The following is an 18,803-nucleotide window of genomic DNA, read 5'->3' on the forward strand; positions in this document are numbered from 1 at the left end:
TAAATACATCCTGCGCCTTGAATAACATTTTCTATAAAATACCGAGTTACAGATTCCGCGATTGTAGAAGAGGACATAACTTTACCAACAGAAGGAATACAACTCGCAACAACTTGTTTATAGCCTTCACCAGTCTTTTTCACTGAGCACTTCAGTGTCTTGCAAGCCGATCAATAAGTCCTTTGAAATTTGACTAGATGAATCAAAGCCCATACCTTCTGGCCTTACAATTTGCTCAAGTCCAAGCAGTTCAACCACAGCTTGTGTTTTAAGCTTATAATCCAGCCAAACCTGTTGTTTTATTTGGAAAGTTTTTTTTTCAAATTTTTATTACCTTGTGCCATTCTTTTTCATCGCGAGTGGGTGGCCCAAGTGAGTTGAGGGTTGTAGTAAATTGGTCCCAATATTCCTTTTGGTTTTTTTTTAAGCACCAAACTCTCTAACACCCTTTCGACAGATTCGGGTACGAATCTTTTATTTTTCGACATTTCTTTTACATAAGCTTTGACCTTATCTCGCACAATATGAACGTTCGACAAAAAATAGCACGAAGACGTTCAAATCAACAAACATTCGATAAGGACAATAGAATGAGGTGAGATCAATCTTCGAAAAATGTATTACATTTAAGTCGAATCTACGGTTCTTAATTCGCCAACGGTGAAACACATTTCACACACTTACACGTTTATTCGACTCAGAGAGATTTTTTTTCTCTCTGATTCGACTCGCCAATGGTAATAGGGGTATTTAAATTTCTATTTAAAATAATTAAGAAGTTTAACTTTCATAGGTTCGATGCTATTTAGCGGTTCTTGACACGGTGTAAGAATTCGGCAAATTCAGGCTGTGAACCGTTATACATCACTTGCAATAAGTCCTAGCCTAAATTGGGCGGTCATAAACGAGTTAATTGACTGTAAGTAACTCCGAACAAATGATATCCTAAAATAGCACGTTTCACTTCTTTAAAAATTGTTCATATTTGTTCTAATTACTTCGGTAATTAGTATTTTTATTATTTCATGTTATAACTGTTATAACTACAAAAAGAACTTACAAGACTTAAAATAAAGAAAATTAGAAACTCTTAAAAAAGGCAGAATGAAAAAAAGACTCCATAAACTCCATCAATACTCTCCCTACAGTATCCTCTTTCCTTGGAGATTATTTTGGTTGTTAATTTTGATGTGAGTTTGCCTTTTCTTTTCCTCCTTGAAGGCTTCGGCATTCGCCTTTCGTTCGATACGTCTTTCCATTCTGTATTCCTTAAGCAGTCTTTTTCGTTCTTTCTTCTCTTCGGGTGTCTCGTCTTTGGGTCTTATCGAGAGAACACTCAAAGTGGAGAGCACAGATTTGGCACAGAGTGACTTAGGTCCACTACTTGCTGCCTCACCATTGTCCAACTTAGCCAAGGCTTTTGCTGTCAATTTGTCATTATCACCACCACGGAGAGTATTCACAGGGAGGCCAGTTTTGGGATCGATCTCAATTTTTCTGCTCTTCCGAGGTTCATCGATAAGTTTTGGATGATTGTAGATGTTCGAGTAGGTTGACAGGATACTCTCGCAGTCCCATTTCTTTTGTTTGGGATCTTCAACTTCAAGCTCAACCATTTCATCGTCGGCGTTGTCATCCGCCACATTTCTGTACTTTTCCAAACGCTCCTTGTCCCATTCCTTGTTGTAGTCATCGACCATCTTCGATTTCTTCATCAGTTTGTAGCAACCCAACACATAGGGATGTTTCTGGCCCCAGGTGCCTTCGATATCTTCCATGTCCAGTGGACCCATTTCAGGTTCATCGTAAGAGGCGTAGAATTTGTCAAACCTGTCATCCAGCAGTGTCAATTGTTCGTTACGACGAATCACGCTGCTGGACATGGAATATTCGGTAAAACGAGATTTGGTTTCTTCGTCGTCGAAGCGGCGTTCTCGCATCAGAGGCGCCAGACGATCTCTCAACTCCGCCTCTTCGTCGCCCTCACTGGACATCAGATCATCCGAATCGAAGTCTTCCTCGTCGTCTTCATCGTATTCCTCTTCATCTTCATCGTAATCGTCATCATCCTCGCCACCCATAGCCTTAAGAACGAAATCATCTTCTATTTGATTGGCCTCGTTGTCGAAGTCGAAATCGTCGTCCAATGCAGCTACGACATCTGGGTCCAAGTCAGGCCGCGGTCCTGGACGAGGTGCAGCCTTGTTTAGCATTCCCTCTTCTTCTTCGAACTCACTGGCAAACACTGAGCTTGGCAATTGTAGTTTTGGCTCAGCATCCTTGTTCTTTTTCACCTGGTTTGGATTCTCGACGTATTCCCAGACAATTTCTTGTCCCGGTTTCTTTAAATGCTGCAAGTAGTCGTAGTCGTCATCGAATTGAATGCCAAATTTCTTTTGTTCTTCTTGGCGTTTCTTTGGATCGACTTCTTGCTTGGGAGTAGCCTCCAGCAGAACACGCTGAGGAGCATTTTCATCGGCAACCAGTGGATCGTGTTGACTTCTGTGCACCAAATGGAAGGTGACCGACTTCTTGCGATCAATAAATGCCTTCTTGCCTTTACCCTAGAATGTTTGATTTTTATTAGTTTGAAGAGATTTGTGGTTAAGGATGTTGTTACCATGTTTAAACTTTTATTTTTTCTCGATTAAAGTTAAGAAAAACTTTAATAAATTTGTTATTACGTCTTTGCGAAAAAATCAAAACATGTGGTATACGTCAGCGCGAAATGTCAAAAGAATCAATTCTCGATTTGACATTACAGAGATGGCGAAGTGATTAATGAGTGCATCCAGTAGCACTATGTGAATGGATTTACTTCTAGGGTGTGCTTATACTGCACTCCCAGAGTGTGTTTTATGTGGTGGAAACATATAGCTAGCACAATCAAATGATTCCAAGCAAATTATAACAAAACTGTAAAACTTAATCGATGCCTTGGTTGTGTTGTTTTATATAAACGACTGTTTCGTTAAATACTCACTTGTTTCTTTTATAAATTCTTGTTTGTCGTCCTTAAAACACAGTGGTGACATTTAACTGATTTTTTTGTTAACAGCTAAAAGCTTTTCACACTTATAGTCGTTTTGGTTGACCTAATTTGATTTGGTTTGAATTTATAAATACTACGCAAGGAACACCCAACAAACAAACAAGCAGTTCGAAAAAACAGGCTGCTAAAGACTGGCATTGTAGTCAATTTTCAATTCATACAAAAGCCTGCTTAAAAGTGATTCCACCTCTTTTGCTTTGCTCGCACTCTTGTAGGTTTGGAGGAATAAATTCTAAATAATTTTTAAACGCCATCTGTCGTTCCTCTGCTTCAATTTTTGTTGTTGTCAATGAAACATATCTTTTTTATAAAGTTTGGCAAAATAAAAAAATTGAGTTCAAAAGTTAACTTAACACTTTACTTACAAAAGGGCAAGTAGCATTAAGGAATGGATCACATCAACACGAAGTTGTCTACTAGCAGTCGAATTCAACTCATGGTTTTTTGGCTGATATTTTCGAATGATAAGATAATGGCGCACCCTCCTTTTTAAAACAACGTTTACAATGAATTAAACTTCCATTGATTGTGATTTTTCCTTAGAAATACGCATTAATTTGTGTTGTCAAAGTGTAACCTATAAATAAAATATCAAATATTGTAAAATTTAAAAACAAATAATTGCCTTTTTAACTCATTAAAACTAGTAACACTTGAAATTTTAGATTACTTTCATATGCACTAATCAAAGACTATTCAATTCTATTAATTAGAGTCGTTATCCTAGAAGCTCTGAAACTTTTTTCAGAAACCTTACCAACCGTGAACAAACTGGACCCGAGTTTCAAGTGAATTGCGGCTGAACGTACCCATTGCCAAACAACCAAGAGTACACCTTACCTTATGCGAAAAATGTCAAAATAGTCAAAAACAAATCAAACAGATTTTTTTTTATTAACATCGTATGACGACAAACGGCCGACCCCCAGCAGATAATTCATCAATCGCAGAAAAAAACGAGTGAAAAACAAGTGAAATTTTGTTGATTTCAAATAAGAAGTCTCTCAAAATAACACATTTAAATTATAAATACATTTCATCATTCGTATTCATTATTTTACTCGACAACAAGATAAACCTTTTCAATGTGTTATTGAAGAAAAACACGCATCACGAGAATAAAATAAGTAGAAAAAGGTTTATCTGCAACTCACAATAGAAACAACAAAGATGAGTGGGGAAAATAGTGAAAACTTTCGAAGTGCCGTCCTAAATGAGCCCGTCATAACAGCTGGTGGTGGTGTCCCGACTTCAGGGGGTGTAATGCGCACTCCCTTTGGCAATGTCAGGGCTCTGGGGCCACAATTACCACCGTCGATTCCACCACCTCCGATGAGAGCTTCATTTGCTGGTCCCGCAGGAGGATATTTACAACAGCAAAACTCTTTTGGTTTTATGAGTAATCCCTACATGACAGCTGGAGGAGGTTACGGCGGTGGGTATGGTGGGGGATTTAACACATTTGGCGGAGGTGCTTATGGTGGTGCTGGTGGTGCTTTTGGGGGATATGGTGGCTCTTATGGTAGATACGGAATGAATCCAGCTGATCCCGAACAAAGATTCATTCAATTAGCCGAGAATAGCGCACGTCCGACCTTCCAGAGCATAGAGTCTCTGGTGTCGGCCATTGGAAACATTGCTCAAATGTTGGACTCGACGTTCTTCGCTATAACAAGCTCATTCAGAGCTATTCTAGGGGTCGCAGCTAACTTTGGTCGACTGAGGACAGTGTTTGGCCAGTTCTGGCAAACATTCGCCATATTTAGAGGACTGAATTGGATCTATAGAAAGTAAGTCCAAAACGACAATAACTAACTTTAGCGTTATTTCAATGAATTATCATATTTCAGACTTCTCTATTGGCTGAGAATATCAAATCTTGACCCCTCGTCGTTGGCCTTCAAAGAGGCATTTGCTGCTGCCTTGAAACAAACTTCAGCCAATCCAGGGCCAGCCTTACCCAGAAAGGGAGCATCGCCTTGGCCAGTATTAGCATTTATAAGTTTTATATTTACGGCGCCATATCTGATTATGAAGCTGATAGGGACCGTTACAGAGACAGCTCTCGAAGAAAGTAAGTAGCAGTTGGAATTCTTCATTTTATTGTTGTTGTTTTAGTTGCTGCTGTTTGCTTGTTATCTAATTGTGTCGCCTTTAAATTTTGCTGCTTTTTTTTCATCATGGCTGATGCGCTAATCTGCGATAAGGTTAAAGATAAGATTTGATTGAATTAATTCTAAGTAGCGATTACAGGCATGAGTGTTTTTCCAGTACTTTGAACTGTGAGTGCGCTTGTCTCTGACTTTCGAATCATTTTTTCTTTTCCATCTTTCCCTTGTCTAACCTACAAATGTATGCACATTTTTCGAATAACATACAGAAGCATAAATATGCACGAAATGCAAATTTAACTATGAGTATTTCTTGTCTCTAAATGTTCTACGCATAAATAAGACGATTTGTGTTATACAGTTTTACATAGAGAAATGGAAATTGCAAACAAAAAATGGAAAATACTTGTTTCAGAATTTTGGCGTTTCTGTTTTCGCTGGTCTTGATGTTTGGAGTTCTGGCAGTAAAACATAAAACATTTTGCATATACACTCGGTAGGTCTGAGAATAGGTTTTTATCTATTTTTTAATCCTTAAGTGCTATTTTTTAAATGCATCAAGATCGTACACAGTGCAATGATCTTACAATAGTATTCTGAGACGTTATGTACAGTTGTGTTCATAAAAATAACAGTGCTGGTCAGATTTTATTAGATTGTCAATTATTTAAATAATGGAAATTTTTACAAAAAAAAATGTACATGTTACTTGCATCTAACGGTCTTTCGTTTTCATATTAGAGACTTTTAGCGTGAAGTTATACTCTACTTTTCCCGGTTAACACACATTATTACAATCTCTCTGGGTATAGAGGGTTCATAAAAATAGCAAATATTTTTAACTTCCCATAGGAAGTTATTGTAATGGGTCTGATTTATCAAATTGAACACTTTGATATTTCTCGACGTTTCAAGGTCCCTAGAGTCGAAATGAAAGATTTTTAGAAAGATGTCTGTGCGTGCATGTATACGTACGTTCGTACATACATCCGTATGTCAAGAACCAGAAGAGATATCGATTTCAAATAAGTTTTGTTGTACAGATAATAAGGCAGAAAGATGCAGAAAGGGTTCTCAAGAAAATTGCGTGGGTGGTTTTTTTTACCATAGCAGTTTGAAAAAAGGTGAACATTTTGGTTAACCCTAAATATATTACGAACCAAAAACGCTAGAGACTTGAATTAAATTTTTATAATATATTGTAACGTGATATCAGAGAAGTATATTTTTTGAAAAAAGTCCATTTAATGCTTTTTTAATAAATCAAAAAAAAAAAAAAACTGAAAAAAAAATTGTCACCTCCAAAACAATTTTGTGCAACGAAGAATAATGTTTTTTAAATCTGGTAAATTTTTGAGAAAAATCGAATCGATAAAAATTGATTTTCGACTCAAATATCTTTTCAAAGCTTTGAGATATTGGCTTTAATTTACTTTTATCTTTCAAAAAATATTGTTTTCAACATTCAGTAACATTTTGAAAAAATTCGAATTGACAGTTTTTTACAAAAAATTAAAAACCTAAACAAAATTAACAAAAGTTGGTAAAAATTGATTTTCGACTCAAATATATTTTTAAAAGTTTGAGATAATAGCTTCTTAATAATTTTTACTTATAAGAAATATTGTTTTAAACATTAGGACAAAGTTCGAGAAAAATCGAATTGACAGTTTTTTTACAAAAAATAAAAACCTAAAAAGAAAATGTATAAGTTGGTAAAAATTTACTTTCGACTCAAATAGCTTTTCAAAAATTAAAAATATTGGCTTCAAACTTATTTTATTACACAGAAAATATTGTTTTCGATATTCAGTAATTTTTATATAAAAATCCAACAATCCGTTTTTTCATAAAAAATAAAATCTACAAAAAATAGTACGCAAATTTGGTAAAAATTGATACGAGTACATATAGACAAACTTTTAAGCAAGACAAATCGACAGACGGGATGGGAAGTTATCAGTGTAGGTCGCATTCCAGCCTCTTTTACTTTTTAAAGTATTCGTAACATATAAGCATACTAGCGGACCCGACAGACGTTGTCCTGTCTACACGTCTTTAATTTGAAAATAAGCTAAAGCATTCTGGGCCATTTTGATAAAAATTATTATTCAAATGTTATGACAATATCTAACGTCATTACATGTAAATTTATTACAATTAGACTAATCGATAGCGTGTGAGTATATGTAATGAAATCTTCAACTTGTTTTAATTAAAGGCAAAAAAGCTTACACTCAAACTATTTTATTTAAAAAATATATTTTTTTATTTACAAAAACTTAATTTATCGTAATGCCATTGGATGTACAATATTTTTGGTTAAACCCTGAGGTGTATAAATAAATAAATTCCATGGTTTTCCAACTCTGGAACACGCAACATATAATTGGCCGTGAGAAAAACATGGGTTTTCTAAATCTAAGCCACAAATTGTCATTGTTTGGCCTTGTGACTAATTCATAGTCATAGCATATGCCAAGCGGATTGGAAATTGTAAACGTTTGAATGGTGGCTTCAAGAATGTTGCCCATGATTTTTTTTACAACTAATCGCGTGCCATTACATAATTTTGGCGCATTTAAATTTCGAAGCAAAATTATAGGTGAGCCAATTTTCAGTCGCAAATTATGTGTTGGCATTCCAGATAAATCTAGTGAATTTAAAAACTCTACAGGATAGTTGACAACTTCGTCAGGATCAACAACAGTGTCAATCGATTTAAATGTAATTTCATCACCAGGCAATGACTGTTGTATTTTAAAATTGATGGCGTCAACATCTAAATTTTGTTGCGGCTAAAATAGCTCGCTCTCGCAGCCATTCATGATTAGTATAATTATGTCTTAAATCTGGAAAGATATGTTATTAACTCATCTTTGGTAGCCACCATGTTGCAAAAATTCTCTGAAAGTCGAATATATTGTCTATCTTCATAAAATTGAATTTTACCGTTGCCAATGTCTTACAATTGTTCAGAGAATCCTGACGCTAATGGATCATTTTGAAGTCGAACGCGCATATTAATAGTAAGGCATAATTTAGTGACACTTGGCCATAGATAAGATTCTTTCAAACATGCGTCTATTTCGTCTGCATATGTCGCGCGTGGAATGACTGGTAGTGTTTGTCTGAAATCACCAGACAGCAGCAGTAGAGCACCACCGAAAAGCCGAGCATTATTTTTGATATCTTCCAGGGACCTGTCTAAAGCTTCAAGCGAATGCTTGTGGGCCATTCATCCCAGATAATAATTTTACATTTTCTCAAAACTTCAGCCATGCCTGAATGCTTCTTTATGTTACACAACTTAAAAATGCGCCAAAGCTTCGATGCTACTTATGTATCGACCCATTTGATAACGTGTTATTTCGTCATTGTCGTTAACATTTTGAACAGCAAATAAAGCTTTATCACTACCCTTGTGAACATACTTACAAATTTATTTGATAGACTTCACCGAACTGCATCGTACAACGTTTATGTGCGCTTTGTAGGTTTTGCACAGCAATGGCGAATATGGAACTACCCAGCGATTATCAATATCTACTCTCATACCATTTGACAGACGCAGTTCATATGATTGACCACCATTGTCTACGTCTCTATGTGCGTCGATAAGATGGATAACCGTCCATATTGGTGATAGTATCAGTTTCACATGGTTTTGGAAAACGTTTTGTACATTTTCCATTATCCATACATGGCGACATCATGTTTAGAGTGCCACATGGACCATGGATCATATTTGTAGTAACAATGTTAAACAATTCTGGATCAACATTCGGATCTGGAATTTCCGCTGAAATAATTTTGTCAATTTCTTCTGCGCGTATTTTATCCACCAACCAAATTAAAATATGCGCATGAGGTAAACCTCGTTTTTGCCATTCAACAGAGTAAAGCCAACAACGCGTTTCACCAAATACCGAGTAATGTGTAATCAAATTCATCAAAGATTTTAATTTTTGTTTAAAGACACGTGCAGTGACATCATGACGGTGCATCGATGTTTGACCTGGCAAACAGTAAACTTTTGATTTCATCCCAGTTTGGATTACACGTAAATGTGATAAAAAGCTCAGGTCGGCCGTATGCACGTACGTAAGTCATGGCATCTTGAATATATTCCTGCATATGACGCGGGCTACCAGTGTATGATGATGGGAGAATATATGCGGTACCAATATTGTTGATGTCATTCGTTGCATCTACGTTGCCGATTACGGCGTCACGTAAATGAGTGTACTCCTCAGCACGAAGTTTTGCTTGATTAAATTTTATGTATCCTAATCTCTCACTTTCGATAAAATCAACAACTACTAATAAATTAAAAATTAATTTAAAAAACATTGTCCAGCGGACAAAATTTGGAATCTAAACCATTCTCAGATCCCCTTGAACACACACAAAAAATTTCATCAAAATCGGTCCAGTCGTTTAAGAGAAGTTCAGTGACATACACACTCACAGAAGAATTATATATATTAAGATACAAAAATTAATAAATATAAGCTCAAAAATAAACAATGGGACGGTCAAGATATTGCACCGAAGAAATTGTAAAACTTATTAGAATACTGCGCTTGGAGGGGAAAACCTACCAAAATATTCAAGACATCCAAAGCTGCTCAGCAAAAATGGTCAGTAACGAATCAAAATGGCAAAATAAACCGAAAACGCTAGGCCCAAAAAGAATGACTACTAATATAACTGACAGACAAAATTGTTCAGTTAGCAAAACAGATCCTTGCATAGGCTTAGGGAAAATAAGAAATGGAAAATAAGCGAAGATACCAGCCCGAAGTCCACTCAAGGTAACATTCTTGAACAAAAGGCATGTGGCAAAGAGAATGGGGTTAAATAAAGAATAAAGCTAAAGCGCATAGAGGTTAAGGAAAAGAGAAATGGAGGAATGTTCTATGGAGCGATGAAAGCAGGTCGTCCTTTTTGAGTCCAAGGGTCGTCGAGAATATGTGAAAAGACCCTAAAATGCAGCAAACGATCCACGGTACACTATAAAAACAGTGAAGCATGGTGTAGGAAAAATGATATGGGCTTGATTTTCATATTACGGGGTCGGGCCTATTCATCCCATCGGCGGTTTAAGGGATGTTACCGAGTATGTGAAAATTCTCGAGGGGGTAATGGTACCCCATGCTGAAGAGGAAATGCCGTTGGTTTGGGTATACCAACAAGACTATGACCCAAAGTATAAGTCAAAAAATGCAAAATCATGGTTTGCGAAGAAGAAGTTATCCGTTATAGAGTGGCCCGCTCTATACCTAACCCCATCGAAAATTTGTGGGGGGGATGATAAGAACGCAGTTCATAAAACAAAACCGAATAATACGTAAGAATTATGGGAAGCAGTGTGTGATTAGTGGAACGCAATACCAGTCGAGAGGTATCAGGTTTTAGTGGACTCAATGTCAAGTAGATCCGAAGCAGTGATAAAAAACAATGGTTATGCAACAAAGTACTAATTGTAAGCTAAAATTATTTGATAATTTCATTCATTAATAGATCCAGTACTTTGCCATGCACTGCTATTTTTATAGGTTAGGTTAGGTTATTGTGGCTGTCCAAGATGAAAACGGACACACTTAGGCCAGTTTAATGGCCCATTGTGTTACCACATGAATCTTGAGGCTTCCTCCTAAGCTCAATGGAACCAGCTTGAGTCCCTTACGAAACGTGAGAGGCTGATTATACCGATATGATTTAGATCGTTTAGATCGTTAAAGAAGAATTCTCCTCTTGCGTTTTCGAGCTAGAGCAGGGCATGTGCAGAGAAGATGAAGAACCGTTTCTTCCTCTTCCTCGTCCAAAAGTCATTTGAGAATACGCCTAGTCTCGTAGCGTGCTTTCCTATTAGACAGTGTCCGGTTATGACACCTATTATCGAGCTTATATGCGATCTGCTTAGAGAGAGCAAGCACCTTGAACGTTTTAAATCCAGTGTTGGCCAGATGTTTTTTGTGACTTGACACGTGGTGATGTTGTTCCACCTGGTGCCTGCCCTCCGCACAGCGTCTTGCATTAGCAGCAGTTTACAAGTATCGATTGGTATGCCAGTGCTTGCCAAAAGTGGTAGCATGGGCTGCACTGTACCTTTCCTGGTGAGTTCATCTGCCTTACCTGTAATGTCTCTATGGCCCGGCACCCAGCAAAGATGAATATTAAACTGTTGCGCCATCTCCATTAGAGCCAAAACAAGACTTCTGCGCTGCTATTTTTATGAAGACAACTGTATGTACATACGTTTTAAACTTCGTCGAGAATCAAAAACCTTAAGCAAAACAAAATGTTAAAAAATCTATTATATTCTCGCAAACCTGCAGCATATGATTTTTCCGCATATCGCGTTAATACAGATTGGCCACAAAATGTTCGCACTTATTTGCGTACACTTAAAGTGCAAGCAAATCGACGCAAACAAAATATGTTCGGCTTTTGGGACAGATTCCGCACATCGTCGCAACACCCTTATATGCGAGTTTGCGTACATTGATTTATGTGTAGACGTCAGAACTCGAAATATGTGTAGTTTTGTATGTGCCGGCTGCTCATAGCTTTACCCGGCCTTCCAAATAACGCCATACATTTTCTATGACGCTTATGTCATGTTTGGACAGTTGTACGACATCTAAGAACACACTTTCATTTTCTAAGTTTTGTGCTTGTGATCATTATCTTGATAGAATTGAAAAAAAAAAAAATAATTTTCCAAGTTTGTTTAAAAATGTTGAGATACATGTGTTTCTCTATTATCTCATCAATGAATAATATAAATTTCCTAATTTTGAAGCTGCATTACAACAATTCTTATGACATACAGTTGTATAAATTGGATAATATTTTCGTTGCTCCAAACTTTTTGTGACATTTTATATTTATTTTAAAACTATTAACGCAAATCCTTCCTGTGTAAATACTTGGGAAACAGATAATCTTTTGTCTGTCACTTCTAATCCATTAAACTGTTTCGCCGACGACATACAGTACCCTCAGCTTTTCATATTCGTTTCTAGATTCACATCCTTGTCCTTCGGATGTGGAATTTCAACAGCAGCGTATGATAAGCTCATTAAATTCTGATCTGATCAGCATTGACCAATGGGGAATCAAAAACCGTGTAGAATTTCGAAAACTCAACGCTGTCTCCTATCGTTAAAGCGTAACCCACCCCCGATGCCGCTATCCATGAGCGGCACTTGCATCCAGGAAACTAATCAACTTTCAGTACTCGGTATGAATATCACAGATCACCTCTTATGGAATGAACACATATTCGATATCGCCAAAAATGCTGCCAGGTGTTAAGGATTTCCCCGACGATGCAAGAAATTTTTCATCCCTTCTGATCTGGCTATAATCTACAAAGCTTTTATCCGTCCAAAGCTTGAATATATTTTGCATATCTGGGCAGGTGCCCCCAAAACAAGTTTAAATCTCTTGGATAGAATTCAAAAAAGGGCTTTAAAAATGATAGGCGGCAGAACTATAATCGAAACATTTACATCGCTAGAACACCATCGCAATGTTTCATGCCTTTCGTTGTTTTATAGATATTTTTACAAACAATGTTCTGTCGAATTAGCCAGTTGCATTCCACCCCTTAAACGATTCAGCCGTAATACTCTCACTTCTAGGAATGCTCATCAGTTTACCCTTGAGCTCAATTTCGGGCGTACTGTAAAGTATAAATTCTTTCTTAAATCGCACATCGAGAATGTGGAATGCTTTGGCCAACTCTGTTTTTCCCTCCCATTTTGATGTTTAGAACTTTAAGACCAATGTGCACCGGTATCTCCTTCCCTATTTTCCTAACGCTCGCACTGTGTTTAAATATAAACACGGAATAGGAAATAAAAAAAATAAAAATAAATAAATAAATTGGGTGGCGCGACAGTCCGTTGAGAACGTTGACTACTAATATAACTGACAGACAAAATTGTTCAGTTAGCAAAACAGATCCTTGCATAGGCTTAGGGAAAATAAGAAATGGAAAATAAGCGAAGATACCAGCCCGAAGTCCACTCAAGGTAACATTCTTGAACAAAAGGCATGTGGCAAAGAGAATGGGGTTAAATAAAGAATAAAGCTAAAGCGCATAGAGGTTAAGGAAAAGAGAAATGGAGGAATGTTCTATGGAGCGATGAAAGCAGGTCGTCCTTTTTGAGTCCAAGGGTCGTCGAGAATATGTGAAAAGACCCTAAAATGCAGCAAACGATCCACGGTACACTATAAAAACAGTGAAGCATGGTGTAGGAAAAATGATATGGGCTTGATTTTCATATTACGGGGTCGGGCCTATTCATCCCATCGGCGGTTTAAGGGATGTTACCGAGTATGTGAAAATTCTCGAGGGGGTAATGGTACCCCATGCTGAAGAGGAAATGCCGTTGGTTTGGGTATACCAACAAGACTATGACCCAAAGTATAAGTCAAAAAATGCAAAATCATGGTTTGCGAAGAAGAAGTTATCCGTTATAGAGTGGCCCGCTCTATACCTAACCCCATCGAAAATTTGTGGGGGGGATGATAAGAACGCAGTTCATAAAACAAAACCGAATAATACGTAAGAATTATGGGAAGCAGTGTGTGATTAGTGGAACGCAATACCAGTCGAGAGGTATCAGGTTTTAGTGGACTCAATGCCAAGTAGATCCGAAGCAGTGATAAAAAACAATGGTTATGCAACAAAGTACTAATTGTAAGCTAAAATTATTTGATAATTTCATTCATTAATAGATCCAGTACTTTGCCATGCACTGCTATTTTTATAGGTTAGGTTAGGTTATTGTGGCTGTCCAAGATGAAAACGGACACACTTAGGCCAGTTTAATGGCCCATTGTGTTACCACATGAATCTTGAGGCTTCCTCCTAAGCTCAATGGAACCAGCTTGAGTCCCTTACGAAACGTGAGAGGCTGATTATACCGATATGATTTAGATCGTTTAGATCGTTAAAGAAGAATTCTCCTCTTGCGTTTTCGAGCTAGAGCAGGGCATGTGCAGAGAAGATGTAGAACCGTTTCTTCCTCTTCCTCGTCCAAAAGTCATTTGAGAATACGCCTAGTCTCGTAGCGTGCTTTCCTATTAGACAGTGTCCGGTTATGACACCTATTATCGAGCTTATATGCGATCTGCTTAGAGAGAGCAAGCACCTTGAACGTTTTAAATCCAGTGTTGGCCAGATGTTTTTTGTGACTTGACACGTGGTGATGTTGTTCCACCTGGTGCCTGCCCTCCGCACAGCGTCTTGCATTAGCAGCAGTTTACAAGTATCGATTGGTATGCCAGTGCTTGCCAAAAGTGGTAGCATGGGCTGCACTGTACCTTTCCTGGTGAGTTCATCTGCCTTACCTGTAATGTCTCTATGGCCCGGCACCCAGCAAAGATGAATATTAAACTGTTGCGCCATCTCCATTAGAGCCAAAACAAGACTTCTGCGCTGCTATTTTTATGAAGACAACTGTATGTACATACGTTTTAAACTTCGTCGAGAATCAAAAACCTTAAGCAAAACAAAATGTTAAAAAATCTATTATATTCTCGCAAACCTGCAGCATATGATTTTTCCGCATATCGCGTTAATACAGATTGGCCACAAAATGTTCGCACTTATTTGCGTACACTTAAAGTGCAAGCAAATCGACGCAAACAAAATATGTTCGGCTTTTGGGACAGATTCCGCACATCGTCGCAACACCCTTATATGCGAGTTTGCGTACATTGATTTATGTGTAGACGTCAGAACTCGAAATATGTGTAGTTTTGTATGTGCCGGCTGCTCATAGCTTTACCCGGCCTTCCAAATAACGCCATACATTTTCTATGACGCTTATGTCATGTTTGGACAGTTGTACGACATCTAAGAACACACTTTCATTTTCTAAGTTTTGTGCTTGTGATCATTATCTTGATAGAATTGAAAAAAAAAAAAATAATTTTCCAAGTTTGTTTAAAAATGTTGAGATACATGTGTTTCTCTATTATCTCATCAATGAATAATATAAATTTCCTAATTTTGAAGCTGCATTACAACAATTCTTATGACATACAGTTGTATAAATTGGATAATATTTTCGTTGCTCCAAACTTTTTGTGACATTTTATATTTATTTTAAAACTATTAACGCAAATCCTTCCTGTGTAAATACTTGGGAAACAGATAATCTTTTGTCTGTCACTTCTAATCCATTAAACTGTTTCGCCGACGACATACAGTACCCTCAGCTTTTCATATTCGTTTCTAGATTCACATCCTTGTCCTTCGGATGTGGAATTTCAACAGCAGCGTATGATAAGCTCATTAAATTCTGATCTGATCAGCATTGACCAATGGGGAATCAAAAACCGTGTAGAATTTCGAAAACTCAACGCTGTCTCCTATCGTTAAAGCGTAACCCACCCCCGATGCCGCTATCCATGAGCGGCACTTGCATCCAGGAAACTAATCAACTTTCAGTACTCGGTATGAATATCACAGATCACCTCTTATGGAATGAACACATATTCGATATCGCCAAAAATGCTGCCAGGTGTTAAGGATTTCCCCGACGATGCAAGAAATTTTTCATCCCTTCTGATCTGGCTATAATCTACAAAGCTTTTATCCGTCCAAAGCTTGAATATATTTTGCATATCTGGGCAGGTGCCCCCAAAACAAGTTTAAATCTCTTGGATAGAATTCAAAAAAGGGCTTTAAAAATGATAGGCGGCAGAACTATAATCGAAACATTTACATCGCTAGAACACCATCGCAATGTTTCATGCCTTTCGTTGTTTTATAGATATTTTTACAAACAATGTTCTGTCGAATTAGCCAGTTGCATTCCACCCCTTAAACGATTCAGCCGTAATACTCTCACTTCTAGGAATGCTCATCAGTTTACCCTTGAGCTCAATTTCGGGCGTACTGTAAAGTATAAATTCTTTCTTAAATCGCACATCGAGAATGTGGAATGCTTTGGCCAACTCTGTTTTTCCCTCCCATTTTGATGTTTAGAACTTTAAGACCAATGTGCACCGGTATCTCCTTCCCTATTTTCCTAACGCTCGCACTGTGTTTAAATATAAACACGGAATAGGAAATAAAAAAAATAAAAATAAATAAATAAATTGGGTGGCGCGACAGTCCGTTGAGAACCAAGGCCTAGTGACTTACAACTCTCAACCATTCCTGTGTGCGAGTAATGTTGTCAGAAATGGAGGGGACCTACAGTTTATATGCCGACTCCGAACGGCTAATTTTGAGGAATAGGAAATAGAGAAACATTTAAAAAACATTTCAATGTTTCGAGGGCCTCCATACCAAAAAAAGGAACATTTCAGATATATTTCTCAATTTCTAAAAAGTGTTTTAAATGTTAACTTTTCGTATAATCCGTTGATTGATTGCGATTAACTAAAACGACGCTTTCTCGCATATTCTAAAAACACATTATAACTAGATTTCGTACATCTACAGATGTTTGGCCGTTTCGTTTACCCAGTTCTTAGAGGCTCAAGTACTATATGCTTGAAAAAAGTCACTGTTATAACAGCTTGAATGATAAAACTAAGTTTGACTTACATTGATATTAAATACAACAAATTTATATGAAACAAAAAGTTGTACGAGTTTAACTTTGAGGTGTTTTTTTGAATGATTAAAAAGTGCTTGTTTGTGGTAATTTAACAGTAGATTTTCCTTAATACAATTGTTAGCTGTCAAAGCTCAACAATATAGAATATAGATCTATTCGGATGTTGAGTTCGATCTTACCATATTTACGATCTAAAGCAGCTCGCGGTAACATTTCAGATCAAAAAATTATATTGTTTCTATTCAATATGTCAAAGTCTATTTGCTGATTTTTTACTTTAAAATTGCTTTATCTTAGCTCTTTGATATAAAGGATCATTATTAACATTTCTGTTTTTATTTCAGCTCGCAATCCACAAAAGTGGGTGAATCCCCTTGAAGCAACAGCCTCCTACGATTTCCAAGCTAGAAATCAATCTGAATTATCATTCCAAGCAGGACAACGCATTCTAGTTGCACCCAAAGAAATACAAAATACCCATCAACTGATGAGCAGCGGTTGGGGTCTTGCAACTATAGATGGTCAAACATCAGGTCTCGTTCCAATTAACTACCTTAAAACACCATCACAAGTTCGTCAATCTACGACAATACCAATAGAAAACAGTATTCCTGTGATTGTTCCAGATACAAATCAACATCCTCAATTACCAAATCTGGGAGTTAGTGATTTTGGAAAAGCTCCTCAATTGATAAGCATTGAGAATCCGAACCCTAATTCGACCGATCAGGAAATTAGTCCACTCATGGACTAAATATTGTCATTTTCTTTTTATTCTAATTTTAATTTAAGTTGGTTTAATGTTCAAAATCAAATGGTATAAGACAAAGTCGTGTGTCGGATTATTATTGTTCATCCATTCTATGTCATGTTTAATTTTAACGAATTTCTTATTTTGTAAGATTGGTATTTACGTCTTTATATTATTTAAAAAACAAACAAACACTAAGAAAACAAAAAAAAATAAAGTAGCACAATCAGGTGTTAAAGTAAAAACAAACAAACGATTTTATACTTTATATCATTTCTAAAAAAGAAAAGTGTGAAAGAGGAAAAGAGGAAAAGGTATTAAAAAAGGTTAGTAACTATACAAAGTTTTTGTATTCCTCAAGTCAACTTACATTAAAACTGTAAAGAATACAAGCAAATCATTAGGGTAAAGTTCTTGAGACAGAATAATGTTCTATGATTTAAAAGGTACTTAGTAACCTACAATTGACTTCTAGAACAGTAACTTTGATAGAGGAAAGTTTTAGTAAAAAAAATTAAGTCTTCCGAGATAATTGAAAAATAGTAATTTAAGCATTTGAATGAAAAAGGGGTTAAGTGACATTTTGTCGTTTTCTTTTTTTTTTTTGATAAATGAGGATGCCTAGCGAAATCTTAAAAGTTGCATTGTTAAGCGGTCCATAGGCGCTCAGTATTGTTGTGAAAAATATTGCACAATATTATTGGCTAGGCGCTCAGACGATTCAAAAATGTATACAATAATTCAATTGAAAGCTGATACTTGTGAAGTATAGGCAACATGCTAAGTGAAGCTTTCTTTTTGGATGCTGCTTTGCAACGTAAATGGTTCCTTCAAGTTTTTAAGAGACAGCTCGAGTCAAAATAACACTAGATATGTCGTTTACAACTGCACCACTTTTTTCACAATCCGGATTTTGTTTAAATTATTGTCTATAATTGGTGCGAAAGTAAATAAATTTCTGTATTACTTGGTGTTTATCAGCTTCGGAATCTTTTTCCCTGTAATTTGGAAGTCATTTTTTATTCATTCATTAATTTATTTTTACTATTCACTTTTGATTTACGATAAATAGGAACTACATATTTGGCAAGTATTGCATTCGTAAAAAATTTCGAAATCGAGATTTTAATCAAACATGACATTACGATGGTATAGAAGTCGAAAAAGCCTAAACCATTCGGTCGATTGACTTCAAATTTGAAATTAAGATTTTGAGCCGATTCGCGTTGGAAGTATTTTTCATTTTTTAAGACTGATTTATAACAGTAGTCGACATACAAATTCGGTCGAAA

The 18,803-nt window shown here is 36.6% G+C and overlaps 2 protein-coding genes across 2 annotated transcripts; one reads left to right on the plus strand and one right to left on the minus strand.

The window, feature by feature from the left end:
- Positions 1–982: 982 nt before the first annotated feature.
- Positions 983–2,763, minus strand: LOC129940563 (protein LTV1 homolog). Its single transcript, XM_056048941.1, has 2 exons — positions 2,621–2,763; positions 983–2,564 (listed from the first exon to the last, which is right to left on the minus strand). Exons 1-2 carry the CDS (start codon positions 2,621–2,623, stop codon positions 1,143–1,145), a joined length of 1,425 nt encoding a protein of 474 aa, XP_055904916.1. The 5' UTR covers positions 2,624–2,763; the 3' UTR covers positions 983–1,142.
- Positions 2,764–3,941: 1,178 nt separating this feature from the next.
- Positions 3,942–17,764, plus strand: LOC129940735 (peroxisomal membrane protein PEX13). The gene is made up of 3 exons (XM_056049177.1): positions 3,942–4,842; positions 4,903–5,126; positions 17,105–17,764. Exons 1-3 carry the CDS (start codon positions 4,223–4,225, stop codon positions 17,512–17,514), a joined length of 1,254 nt encoding a protein of 417 aa, XP_055905152.1. The 5' UTR covers positions 3,942–4,222; the 3' UTR covers positions 17,515–17,764.
- Positions 17,765–18,803: the final 1,039 nt, after the last annotated feature.

The sequence above is a fragment of the Eupeodes corollae genome, chromosome 1 (genome assembly GCF_945859685.1).
Source record: "Eupeodes corollae chromosome 1, idEupCoro1.1, whole genome shotgun sequence".
Classification (NCBI taxonomy): domain Eukaryota; kingdom Metazoa; phylum Arthropoda; class Insecta; order Diptera; family Syrphidae; genus Eupeodes; species Eupeodes corollae.